The sequence below is a fragment of the Cebus imitator genome, unplaced genomic scaffold, assembly GCF_001604975.1.
Source record: "Cebus imitator isolate Cc_AM_T3 unplaced genomic scaffold, Cebus_imitator-1.0 Scaffold59, whole genome shotgun sequence".
In the NCBI taxonomy this organism is placed as follows: Eukaryota; Metazoa; Chordata; class Mammalia; order Primates; family Cebidae; genus Cebus; species Cebus imitator.
The window spans coordinates 7,351,736-7,365,810 of record NW_016107374.1 but is presented as its reverse complement, the minus strand read 5'-3'; the positions used below and the strand labels follow the sequence as shown (position 1 = coordinate 7,365,810).

General features: G+C 41.9%; 1 protein-coding gene across 1 annotated transcript in view; it reads right to left on the bottom strand.

Moving 5' to 3' along the window:
• Window positions 1-247: 247 nt before the first annotated feature.
• Window positions 248-14,075, bottom strand: part of SUDS3 (SDS3 homolog, SIN3A corepressor complex component) — a 41,037-nt gene continuing 27,209 nt past the window's right edge. The window contains exons 10-12 of the mRNA XM_017529561.2: window positions 13,337-13,442; window positions 6,785-6,869; window positions 248-3,925 (exon numbers count right to left, since the gene is read on the bottom strand). Coding sequence (XP_017385050.1) covers window positions 3,827-3,925; window positions 6,785-6,869; window positions 13,337-13,442 — 290 coding nt within the window. The 3' untranslated portion in view covers window positions 248-3,826. The remainder of the gene's footprint in view (window positions 3,926-6,784; window positions 6,870-13,336; window positions 13,443-14,075) is intronic.

Here is a 14,075-nt window from a genome sequence, read left to right as displayed (position 1 = left end):
ACTTTTCTGTCTGAATGTTATAATTCAAACATTTTAAAAACAGGAACCACCCCTCCTCATCATTTAAAGCATGAAGCAGTCTTTCCCAAAGGGATGCCACAACTGGGTCACAGGTCCGCCAGGTTAGTCACCTGGGGCAGCACAAAGGCTTGTCAGCTGACCCCAGGAGCAGTACAAATACCACCATTAAGATTGGTAGGCACTGATCTCAAGAGGCAGGAACAATATCCTCCTTAATGCCAAATGAACAGTATCCTCAATCACAAGTTTATTTCAAGGTTGTTTTTTCCACCCAAGATCCATTTTATTTACTCGATTTTTAATTACTTTTATCTGCAACAAGAAAGAGTGCACAACATTTAAGGGTCAACACCCCTAGCTCACTCTTTACAAAACTGAGTATTAGCCTTTCTGACATCATTCTGTATCTTGCTCTTCACTGAGAATTAAACGTCTAGAATATCCCTTCCTCTGCTCTAACTTCCTTTCCCCATAAGCAATGGATCAAAAAACTAAAATAAATTTCTATCATTTATCAAGTCAATGGATACAATACAGACTTCATGCTGGTTTTCTTTTTGAAAGTTTATTAAAAAAAAAAAAAAACCCTATACCTTTTATATTTTACATTCACCTCTCAGAATATTTAATGGTACCCGTTAATGATATTATAAAAAAGACCACCAGCTGCTTGAAATGGCTGCAAATTTACCATGTTCCGGCATTAAAGTGATTTCAACTCTTTGGAAAAATTGGTGTCATAGTAAGCACCGAGATTTCAAATTCCCAGATGAGAAAAAAAGTTTTAATCAGGAGAAAATTATTTAGTAAAAATTCAAGGCTAAAGGAAAATGTTAGAAGGAAGCCAAAACCAAAAAACTGTAAAAAATAGAAACTTCTCTCCAGAATTTGGTTAAAAAATACAGTCAACCCCACTCTAAACCCCATATTTCTTAGAAAAGCCACCCAGTCCTGAACACAGGGTCTCATACACAAATACACGTAAGCTTGATTTGCAGATCAGCCTCTGAAATCGATCTTACACTGACCCCAATTAGAAGTTCAAAAAGAAAAGTTAAGTTAGACATCTACAAATATTGGTATCTGCATGAATGAAAACACCCTGGCTTTGGTACAGCTACAGAAATCCATCTGGAAATTGTTCAAGAGGACACTGGCTCAGGGAAATGGGGGTGGGCAGGGCATGGGGGAAGGGGAAACACACGAAACCCCCAAGCAGAGGTAAAAATGAATACTGAGACACACTCACAGCAATCACTGTACACAGACTCGAGGCAGATGCCTCTCACGTCACACATGCACAGCTTCTTGATCAGAAGGGTCTGGACCAACCCTGTTCAAAGTAATCACTTGCAGGAAACAGTTTAAACTTGGCAATTCATTCGGTGCCTTGGGGTCTAGTGAGAGACAAAGGCCTTCTGGAGTAAGAATGGCCACCCAGGCTAGAAGCTAGCCGCCGCCTCATCTAGGAGCCTCGAAGTCTGTCTCCCCTTTGAGTCAGGCTTCTGCCCACCACAGAAGTACCCCCAACTAACAGGAAGGCTGCTTCTGTTCCTGTCACCTGAGGCCTGTCAGAACAGTTCAACCACTGATTTTCCACCTCTGGGGTGACATAATGAAAGATTAAGTCCTCTGGGATTAGAAATGTAATTTATTATGATGCGTCATAAGTGGACTTCACACCTGCCTCCATTTTCACTAGGCCCAACTAAGGGCTGTGAGGACACCAAGGAGAGGGCAGTGGTGGAGTCGAGACCACGATTAAGAATGGCCTCAATGCCCTCAAAAGTCAGAGAAGAGAGAAGGCAAAAGTGCCCATACCCTGGTCTTCAAGTAAATAGTTGCTTCACAAAAGCACAGAGGTCCCACCAGAGAAGGCCAGGAAAAGAGGCGACTTGTTGCTGCTTCAGTGCAGAACCCCAGTGGTTATCAACACAATCCTCAACAATAAAAACAAACTTTGGTATACTGTTTAGGAGGACAAAAAAGAGGACCACTGAAAATACCCACCTTCAATGACAAAATACATGAACTATATCTGATTTCCATCACAGGGCACTAGATGAAAACCAACAGCTGCATGATATGCGACGTGACACACACCCTGCATGTGCAACAGTTCAAGCAAAGGACGTCCTGCCTCACAGCCAAGGCCAGCAAACAAGTACAGGTGAGGCCTGTGTTCACCGTGGCCTTGGTGCACTGTGGTAAACGTCATGGCAGTGGGGGCTGGAGGGCAGAGAAGAAACAGAACGCCCAGGCAACTTTTGATAACAGCGTCATTTATCCTGTTTTCTGAATAAGAGTCCAACACCAGGAAAAAAAGTGAGAAGAAAAAATGGATTGTAAGTTAAAACAAAAATCTACCTGTACAAGTCTTTACTCTGAATCAGTAAGGTTTGGTCTCTGTGGAGCCAGAACTTCAGAGAAGGTGATTTAATTGTCATCACAGCCCCTCAACCTGCTTTGGGGTATGTACATCAAGAGACATGAAGAGAATCACTTGAGACCAAGAGAATTACTTACAAAGAAAGATTTCCTAGAATGTGTAAGTTCTACTGATTGCCCATAGAGATGCTAACAGCTGCTCTAACCCCAAATTTTTTAAACATCTCAAGATGGCAACATGAGTATAGAAAACCCCAACACCCATCACCCAATGAATCATTTCTCCCATCACGGGAACAAGGGGAGGATGCAGGAAAGGCTGTTTTATCAGGACTCATTAGGGAGGGTGTCAGTTCAGAGGCAGCCAAGGCAGAGCTTTGTCTTCAAGCTGGGCCAAATCCCCTGGGAAGCTGTGAGTGCTCAGGGCCTGACAACAAAGTTCTCCGCAGATTTGGAACGGCCAATGTGTAATGATAGCAACAGCCACAGGAGCAAAACTTCAGTCGTACATGAAGGTCTACAGATCACTGATGACTGCACTATCCATCTCACCTCCCACCCGTAAGATCACCCAGATAATCAGCCCATGGCACATACAACTACTACCTACTTGAGAACAAGGGAGAAGAAGGAATTACAAATGAAAACTTCTGAAATGACCGCTTCTTATTCCAGCTTAAGCTAGAACAAATGTTTGAGTTAATCGCCTGCATTAAATAACATTTAAAATATGGTACCTTCAGCACATTATAAATATGAAACGTTCCCTCCCCAACCCCATTTACTTCAGTGCACATAGTCTCCCAAGCAAGCTTTCCCACCGTTCGGCCAGTGGAATGGATGGCATGCGCCAGATGTTACACAAAGCCTTTATTTCTCCAAGAAGGCTGAGAGCCAGGAGAATTAATCTTCTTCTGCTAGGACCCCTGCCCCAAGCTTCTGGTGAAATAGTGAATTGGGCTCGACAAGGAAAGTAGCTACGTGACCCACTAATCAGATTCAAAACATGAAATGCACTGGAGAGTGTATCCCTTCCTGTTCTTCTCTACGGTAGAGAGACCTAAAGATAATTAATCAAAATGGCTGTCCCTTCAGACGCAAAGGAGGTTTTCAAAAAACAAGTGTAAGCAAAAAATAAAGAAATAAAAGAAAAGTAAATCAAACCCCCAATACTCCTGAAAGTAAAACACTCTCAAGGTGACTGACGTCTGGAAGAAGTTGAGGCAGAAAAGACTGACACAAAGATGGAAGTGGCCGGCCACAAAAGTGCCTTAAGGAATCCACGGACAGTGCTCTCCATTTCCAAGGCCAAGTAGCTATTCCCAGTAAGTTAATGTTTTTCTATTAAGAAGAAAACAAAACAAAACAAAAATTAAAACCGCTCCAGAAAAAGGGTCAAGAGGAGAGCACTGTAGAGTCAAGCAGCCGAGCGCCGGCGGATCACGAAGAGCCCCCGCTGAAGCTGGCCCAGGTAGATCCTCATCTTGGTGCTGTCACTTGTCTTCCTCACCCAGATCTGCAGCGGAGACAAATGGGAGAGAGATGAGAAGTCAAGAAATATAGAAGAGCAAATCTCTGCACCATCAAAATATCTGCACAAGTTAGATGCAGGCAGAAAACCAGCAGCCTCTTGCTGGAATAAACTGTCTCAACTTGCGAGGGCTTCACAAGCACCCCTGGCCTCCGGCCATCTAAGGCATTGCTGCTGGGAGCCAGCATCGGCCTTGAACTCATTTATCAGCCATCTCTCTCACACCCGTGATTACAAAAATGGAAAACACAGCAATCTTGGGTTCCATTTCTGCCTTGATCTTAAAGATGCTTTTAAATTTGGTTTGATTACAGTGTTATCAACACTCAAGAGACATCTATTCATAAACACAAACTTTCAATCAAATTTGGAAGTATTTTTCTCGCCCCAAGGGACTTCCATATTATAGAACCTTTCAATCCTTTGATTTCCTAGCAATGAAGGCTAATGGTGGTGCAGAAAAAGGGGGGGACAAATACCAACAATAGAAAAATGCCCACTAATGAGCTAAGGCCCAATCAGGATCATGAGAAGGCTGAAGCACCTCTGAGAGTCCTTCCCTCCTCACCATACCCCTCTACCTCAGATGGTATCAGATTAGAGTGCATTTTACAGGGCAGATGCATTCTTCTGTAGAATTGAGAATGAGCTCTTGCACAGGGGATTGCCAGGGCTGACAAATGCACTAGATAAGGGGCATCCTAAAGCCATAGGTGAAATGGGAGCTGCTGCCAGTCACCTGACCCCCTGAGTCAGGGTCACTGGGCTCTGACTGTGCCAGACACCATGCTCATCAAGCTGAGCTTTTTCAACTGCAAGACAATCCTATGAAATAAGTACTATTATTGGCCCCATTTTAAAGAAGAGGAAACCAAAGCTCAGCAAGGCTGAGTCACTTATCACGATGTGAATTCTGGCGCCTGATATCAAAGCCCCTGGCTCTTCTCTACTAAAGCAGTCTCTGGCTTCTTCTTGCCTCTTTTTCTGTAACATGCAATTAAATGGAGCCAAAAGCAGAGTTTTCTGAAAGGTCTACACCTCACCCATATATACGAGTTTACAGACGTATCTCCTCCTTCCTGGACTCAATTTTCAGGTTTTAAAAAAGCTCATTCTCAGTTTCATCTCAATTTCTTTAATGTGATTATTCAGCAGTAGAGAGACTTAAAAGTCAAATACACTGGCTTAAAAATTTAAAAAGTTAAAGACCTCACATGAAGCTAAGCCTCCAGAGGACCTTGCAGAATCATTTTAAACTGAAAACTGATTCCAAGAAAGGCTAAGTCAGGGAGTCATCAACACACTCAGAGCCACCCACCAAACCTGCTCGGAGTCAAGCTGTGCTAAAGCCAAGTAGCTCTAGTGTCACCTAGGATTTGATCTGAAAAATGAGCTGGAACATTTCCAAGAAATTCTCATTTCCCCATTGCTAGAGTTGCACGTCTTCAATGCACTGAGGCTTTTCCCCTCCAGGAGACATGTTTCAGTGTCACTGTTTCTTTGTTAGATCTCACTAACACTATTATGTCAAGAAGTGACAATAGTCAGCAGAGAGAGAGAAATAAAAATGAACCTGCATTTCTATTTTTCTGAAAAATCTTGAGGTATCACAGAGGAGACTAATGCACTGGTTCTGAAGTTAGGGTCAGGTACTAGAAGGCCATGTGCTTTGTGGAAAAACCCAGACAGCCAGGTGCAAATGCTTATCATGAAATTGTGACACCTCTTAGCTAAGGAACAGGTCTATTCGATTCCCTGTTCTGGTCCTGACTTGGCTTGAGGGGACTCACACAGATCCTCAGCCCAGAGAAGAACGGCATTCATTTATCTAGAAGGCTCTCCCTAACTTCTAAGTAAACAATCATTCTGCAAACTAGTCACACTTCAGGGCATTTTCAATTCAGGAAGCTGGAAGAATAGAAGAGGTTTAAGTTATTTCATAATCCAGTTTCATTAGATTTACTGTGCAATGGCACGAATAAGTTACAGAGGGTAGACACATAAATATCAATTTCTTTGCAGACATTTGAGGACTGATAAAACATCAAGCCAATCCAGCTATTAAAGTTTTAAACTTTTTTTTTAACTAACAACATTAAGTACACATTGCTGACATACTCCTAATGAAGGACCACTTGGAGAACTCACAGGGCAGTCACATCATCCTCAGGTATAACCCTCTGAGCTGACTTTTAAACCAGACCTCATCCTACAGGAGTGTCTCAAGGAGACCAAAACCAAGGGCATGAGCCTGGCGACTTGTTCAGAGGCACAACAGGACACCTCAGCTGGAAGAGACAGCAGGCAAGTGGCGAGTGGGTCAGTTCAGGCCAGCACTCATTTAGAGAGCACTTACTGGGTGCTAGACCCTGTGCCAGGTGCCTCATTCAATCCTCACAGCAAGAAACCAATCTATTGGTACGTGTGAAAGTTCTAGAGAAACAAAACCAAGAGGGAATATGCTCCACAGGCAAGCTTCATTCTCAGTAGATGGTTACCTTAAAAAGCAGCAGTAGCTGAACGTATAGACACCACACACACTTGCTTTTTGTTCTTTCCTGGAATCTAGCTCCGTGGTTCCCAAATCAGTGGCTATGCAACTAAGTTCACAAATACCCCATGGAATAGATAAATCTGCATATATTGCAGTCAAGCAAATGTAAGGGCTTTTCAAGGATGATTCTGACGCTGTGCAATTTCTGCCTGACTTTAGAATCTGCCCTACATAGAAGACATGACTGACTCCACTGTACTTCCTTGGTGGCACTTTCACTTCAGGTTTTCATATTGACACTTCACAGTGCACACTTTGCTTTCTTAAAGATGAGGGAGTGTGGTTCCCACCTCATTGGCTCCTACAGAACTGATCACGCAGCTCAGTTTCTGGTTGTCCTTTGACTCCAGATAGATGGCCTGGCTCTTGTGGTACCTGACAAAAACAAGACACACATTTGTATAAAGGGAGGGATAGAGAGAGGAAGTAAAAACCAAACAAAAGGAAAACAGCATCAGAACAAAAATTATCATTAAAGAAGTCTTAATATTTTATATTGAGGAATAGCCTGGATTTCCAAGGGCTTAACTGAAAGGCTTCCATCCTCAGATTAGAGGACCACCTGATCTTCTTCTAGATCTAAGGCTTGTATTCCTTGGTCCCACTAAGAGGGGAAAAAAGAGGCTGAAGAAAGGGTTGAAAAACTACATATTTTTCCTTTTCATTTGGACTATATGACCCAGTTCAAAAAGTAAATTAAAAATTTTTAAATAAAAACCCTGTTCCCTCTTTCTGGCCCGACCTCAGAACACTGAAGAAGGCTGGACAGACAAAACAAATAAATAGGCTTGAGCAACTGCTACCTGTTTTCTATTTGTCCAAATAAGTCACCAACAAGAAGGAAGACTAACTTTAACCCTTTAGTCACTCATTCAAAAATACTCATTAAGCACTTACTGTGTACCACTGACTATGCTGGAGGTTGAGGACAGAGAGTGAAAAAGGCCACAAGGCCCCTGCTATCACAAAGCTTCAAATCCAGTGGGGATAAAGAACATTAAATCATCCCACAGGCTGAGCAAGGTGGCTCACGCCTATAATCCCAGCACTTTGGGAGTCCAAGGCAGGCGGATCACAAGGGTGGGAGTTCAAGACCAGTCTGGCCAACATAGTGAAACCCCATCTCAACTAAAAATACAAAAAAATTAACTGGGTGTGGTGGCGGGCACCTGTAATCCCAGCTACTTGGGAGGCTGAGGCAGGAGAATTGCGTGAACCCAGGAGGCAGAGGCTGCAGTAAGCCAAGATTGTGCCATTGCACTCTAGCTCAGGTGAGAGGGAGACTCCATCTCCAAAATAATAATAATAATTAATAATAACCACACCTGGTATATGCTAATCAGACAAAGTTCCAAGTGTTGTGACGTATACCAAAGGGTATCTAACACGGCTCAGACAGTTGGGAGAGCTTCTTTGAACAGAGTAGGTAAGACAGACACTCCCCTTTCAATTCCTGCATCTGCTCTCGACCTGCAGTGTAGGATCACTTCTTATTTCTACAAGTTCAGGGACAAGGCCAAGGATGAAAGTGAAGTTGCTGGGGGGCCAAAGCCCAAATGGGACAACAGCAGCTGCCACAGGATGAACAAGCCCCCTGCTGGATTATAAGAGTTGGAAATCTCAGCAGAACTGAGGCTAACAGACCTAGCCTGGGCCAGCTCCAGGTCAGTTAATAACGTAACCTTTGGTTCATTTTGGCTGCAAAGATCTGGCTAACCAGACCCATAATCTCACGTAAATTCACCAAAATACATCTCCCAGGAAAGCATGATAGCTTATTACTTCTGTTTTGCTGCTGTAACAAAATAACCTACTGTCAAGACATCACCGTAAAGGATGTACTTCACTCCCACGTAAAGAACTTTTTCCAGTCTAGGGTCTAACTTCTCTTTAACCTGCTACTTAGGAACTGAAAACTCACGTTTCCAAGTCAATTTACTTTCAGAAAATACTATTAAAAGAAATAGCATTTTAGTCCAGGCGTAGTGACTCACACCTGTAATCCCAGGACTTTGGGAGGCCAAGGCAGGTGGATCACCTGTGGTCAGGAGTTCAAGACCAGCCTAGCCAACATGGTGAAACCCCATCTCTACTAAAAATACAAAAATTAGCCAAACATGGTGGCAGGCGTCTGTAATCCCAGCTACTTGGGAGGATGAGGGAGGATTACTGCTTGACCCAGGGAGGCAGAGGCTGCAGTGAGCCAAGATCACAGTACTGCACTCCAGCCTGAGTGACAGCAAGACTCCTGTCTTAAACAAAAAAGAAACAGAATTTTCAGTTCAATTACAACAGCGAAAATGGTTTAGATGCAAGTTTTAAAGTCGCTTCTGGCCCTATATTAGTTGGTAAACTGGATTGGGGATCTTCATTATGCTAAACATGTACTATCACATGGTCTGAACTGCACATGCAGGAGAAAAGGCTAAGTTCATACTAACACTCTTAACACTTCCCCTGGTTTCTCTCCCACATCTGAGCTGGCTCTCCTATGTAAATAGTAATGTCTTGAGTAATGGTTAAAATAAAAATACAGAGGCAGAATACTCACAGTTATTCTACAGAGACTGTAAGTTATTAAAGAGATAAAGACACAAAACAAAATGCAACTACCCTCAAGTCATTCTGATACAACTTTCTAAACACTTTAATAAAGAAAGGTCACAGATGTGGTATAGAATATTACGAGTGTGGAAACATGCTCAATATACTGCTAAGTAAAGAAAAAACAGGCCAGGTGTGGTGGCTCACACCTGTAATCCCAGCACTTTGGGAGGCAGAGGTGGGTGGATCACCTGAGGTCAGGAGATCAAGACCAGCCTGACTAACATGGTGAAACCCTGTCTCTACTAAATAGACAAAATTAGCCTGGCATGGTGACACATGCCTATACTCCCAGCTCCTCTACTTGGGAGGCTGAGGCAGGAGAATCACTTGAATCCAGGAGGCGGAGGTTGCAGTGAGTCGAGATTGTGCCATTGCACTCCAGCCTGGAAAACAAGAGCAAAATTCCTATCAAAAAAAAAAAAGACCAGCCAGGTGCTGTGGCTCACGCCTGTAATCCTAGCAATTTGGGAGGCTGAGGTGGGTGGATCACCTGAGGTCAGGAGTTCAAAACTAGCCTGGCCAATATGGTGAAGCCCCATCTTTAAAAAAAAAAAAAAAGAAGAAGAAAATACTACGTCCACTATCTTCATGTGTATCTTCCTGTGTTTACGATAAAACATATACTTGTTACAGCCGGGCACAGAGGCTCATGCCTGTAATCCCAGCATTTTGGGAGGTCAAGGCAGGTAGATCACTTGAGGTCAGGAGTTCAAGCCCACCCAGACCAACAAGGTAAAACCCTATCTCTACTAACAATACAAAAATACAAAAATTACCCAGCATGGTGGTGTGCGCCTGTAATCCTAGTTACTCAGGAGGGTGAGGCACAGCATTGCTTGAACCCAAGAGGCAGAGGCTGCAGTGAGAGATAATGTCACTGAAAAATCAAAGCTGGAGGGAGAATTTAAAAATATATTTAGATAAAAAATGTGCTAGGAAGCAACATCAATAAGGTAGTAACAATGTGTATTATTTTTTTTTTTTGGCCAATTAACCTGTTTTACAAGCTGCAACTCAGCTGCTGACAAAAGATACTTTAAATAGCAACAAAGAATAAGCCCCAAATGTTAGACTGACTTTATTACTTTGTTACTAATGGAAATTCTGACCTGGGACTCTCTACAATTAAGTTCTTAAAGCTTTGTGCCTCACTATCAAACCCAACAAAACCAGAAATTACCACTACTGTACTATTTTGAAAAAGCAATTTCTTAAGAAGGTGGGCACAAAAGTGAGGCAAGGAGGGAGGAAAATTAATTTAATTTTGTATCCTACTGAGAATCCTGGTATTAACACTTTATTTCCCCAAAAAGTGAGTCCACGTTATAATTACAGGACCTCAAGGAGTCCCAACTCTCCTGGTAAATATTCACTGTTTTAGTTAGTCTTTTGTGTCAAGCAAAGGCTGGAGGGTGAAATCCACTTGAGCAAGTGGGTGGCTTCATTTCTGATTCATGGTAGCAGCCCCATATTTAAAATGAGGAGAGAAAAAAAGAAGTCCTTATTTTCAAATATCAGCTGCTTTTTCACAGTATTTTTTGAGAGAGGTCATTAGTCCAAATCAAAATGTGAGGTAAATTATAGCAGGATATAAAATGCCTTAAATGCAGTGTAAGACCAAGGCAAAGGGAAGATCCTTATCTTTCAAAATGAAAGGAAGCTTAGCAAGTATTCACACTAAGATGGGAAGTCTGAATCCCATTTGTTTTGCTGAAGCCATTTAAAACTCAGCAAGACATCTTCTGCCAAAAATACGGCTGCACCAAAACATTCCACACCCCTGGAAAGAACATAAAGCAACTGCAGCTGACCTCTCAGCCACAGGCCACGTCTGCTGAAGAAAGAAAAACGAAACCTCCGAACTGATACAAAAGCCAAACATGAGCCTGGGGAAATGGGAGCGGCTGGCTCTGCAGTGAAAGCCTTAGCCAGGATTCCCAGGAACACTTTTCAACTGTCACTGAGAAAGAGAGGGGCCCCTCTTCAACAACTGCATTATTGTCTCTGACTGACACGGCCAAAACTGAAAAATATACGGAATAGAGAAGAAAGCAACATTCTCAAAGTACATTTAACAAGAGAATAAACAATTTCAGATTCACTGAAAAAGTTCAATGTGTCCAGTAACATTCATTTCTAAATTTCTGCTGCTAATGTAAGAAAGATGGTGAAAATTCCTTCAAAATACTTAGGAGTTCTAACACATCAAACCTGACCATTCTGTTTACATTAGGAAACACCAGATACTGTGGATCCTTTCCTTTCTTTAAAAAAAAAAAAAAAAAAAAAAACAAGAATTTCATTTTACTGCATTTCACCCTCAAGACACGTCTCATAAAGTCTGAGGATTAAGCTTAGAAAGAGGAAGATTCAAAGCAACACAGTTACAAAATGAACATCGTTGGAAATATCACATGGCTTTAAGACTCACAGATCCGTAAAAATGTTAGTGATAAATCTCATCATTTTCAAAGATGCTTCTTATGTGTGGGCTTGATCTTTAAAGGTTATTTGGTTTTCATTATTAGAAACATTTTTCATCTAATTTTGCCATTCTCAGTGGTAAGCTGTTAAAGCCTGCCACCTAGTGGTGATGTGTTCTGAGACGTAATAAAACAACACAAAGCGACCTTCCTGAAGAATGCCAAAGAAAACCAAATCAGAGGGGAAGAAGTCATTAAGATCAGCCTTAGAGATAAAGCAAGCCTCCAGCATCTATTGGGTAATTAACTCATGCAACCTCATAGGTAGAAATGATTTACTTCAGGCATGAGTAGACCCCTAAGCATTTTTGACAAGTACAATATTATCAAGTAACTAATGCAAAGTAACCAACTCAATGCTGGGTTTTTTTGCTTTTTTTTTTTTTTTTTTTAATATTTTTTTTTTTTTTTTTTTTTTTTTTTTTTTTTTTTTTTTTTTTAAGAATTCAAAATAACCCATTACCCTAAATTTTGGAACTTTTGGATATTAAAACTCAAAGGATCATTACACAGCCATTACAAATAATTGCAGACACCTTACAGTAACCCAGAAAAACATTCTCAATATAACCAAACGGGAAGGCAAGGCAAACCATGTGACCTATGACTTAAAATGAATAGAGTATGCCTGCCTGCATATGAACAAAGAATAGAAATATATCAGAATGAGAGGACCTGAGAAATGACGGCAGTATCCATTTCATACCTACCAGAATGCCTCATACAGAACAGAAAAAAATGTTTGTTGAATAAATAAAAGTATGAGCTTTTAAAGTTCTTTCATATTGTTTTGCCATTACGTTTCCAATGAAAAATGCTAGCTGCTCTGAAGATTTCAAATAGTCTTCAATCTAAACTAGGAATTTAGCCAGGCATGGTGGCTCACGCCTCTAATCCCAGCACTTTAGGAGGCTAAGGCAGGCAGATCATGTGAGGTCAGGAGTTTGAAACCAGTCTGACCAACATGGCAAAACCCCATCCCTACTAAAAATACAAAAATCAGCCAGGCATGGTGGTGGGTGCCTATATACCCATCTACTCAGGAGGGTGAGGCAGAAGAATTGCTTGAACCTGGGAGGTGGAGGTTGCAGTGGGCAGAGATCAAGCCACTACACTCCAGCCTGGGTGACAGAGCAAGACTCCATCTCAAAAAAAAAACAACTAGAAATGTTTTAGGATACAGTTACCCCAAGCAAGTTTCCTTGACCACTTCTGCAGCAGGATCATGTATACAAAAAGGGTATGTGGCATCAAAAAAACACCTAATAACATCTTAGAAATTCAGTGTACATTACCATATCACAGGACCCAAAGGGTGCTACAAGGGAGAAACCCATTTATCTTAATTAACAGGATCATCCCCAAACTGATTTGACCACAAAATCCTTTAATCTGAAGAGCACCTATTAATTTTAGCACACAAGGGCAGAGTTAAGAGGGCTCAGAGGGGGACATACACCCCAGCCCCAGTTGGCATGGGCATCACAGAAGATACCAGCCTGCAAATTCTAGTAGAGAAACAGCAGAATGGAGAAGAAAGGGGAGCAGAACATGGTTTGGGGAAACACTGCTTTCAAAGGTCTAACAGAAGTATTGATTAAATGACTGCTGATACATTTTTTAATGGTTTCTACTTTTAGTACTATGTAAGTTTAGCAGCAGCCATGCTCTGAAATAACCACAGTAGCCCCAGCCCTCTTTCCAAATGGTTCTTTTGAGACTCTTATTAGTGCAGGTTTTCCCATAACATACCATCTTTTATCATAGTACAGTTTGCCATCTTCTATCCGAGCTTCAAACCTCTGGGCTGGAGATTCCGAGGGTGTTGCAGGCAAGTGCTCAGGAGAGGATGGAGATGCTGGAGGAAACCAATACTTACGTGACTAAGAATGTCACAAACACGTGAGTCCACCAGTTAACATGCTTTAATTGAAACACTATCAGAATGTAGTAATAATCATCATTGAGCCCTTACAGTGCTAATGCATGGGAATTCAACAAAATTCTTGTATATTTCACCTAAACTTGATCATCAAAGCAATCCTGGGAAGGAGGCAAGGCACAGATCAACCTCATTAAAAGGAAGAGACACCTGGGGTTCAGGAAAATTAAGGTCAAATGTGCAAATACATAAGGTCATTTAGAGTAGGACTAATACCCTGGTGATCTTAAGCCCTAAAGGGCAAGTATTATGAAAGTCTGTTAAAAATTGAATCATTTCACCCAGGCATGGTGGTGCAAGCCTATAATCTACTTGGAAGGCTGAGTCAAGTAGATCACCTAAGGTCAGGAGTTTGAGACCAGCCTGGCCAACATGGTAAAACCCTGTCTACACTAAAAACACAAAAATTAGCCAGATGTGATGGCATGCGCCTATAGTCCCAGCTCCTTAGGAGGCTGAGGCAAGAGAATTGCTTGAACCCAGAAGGTGGAGGCTGCAGTGAGCCGAAATTGCACCACTGCACTCCAGCCTGGTGACAGAGCGACACTC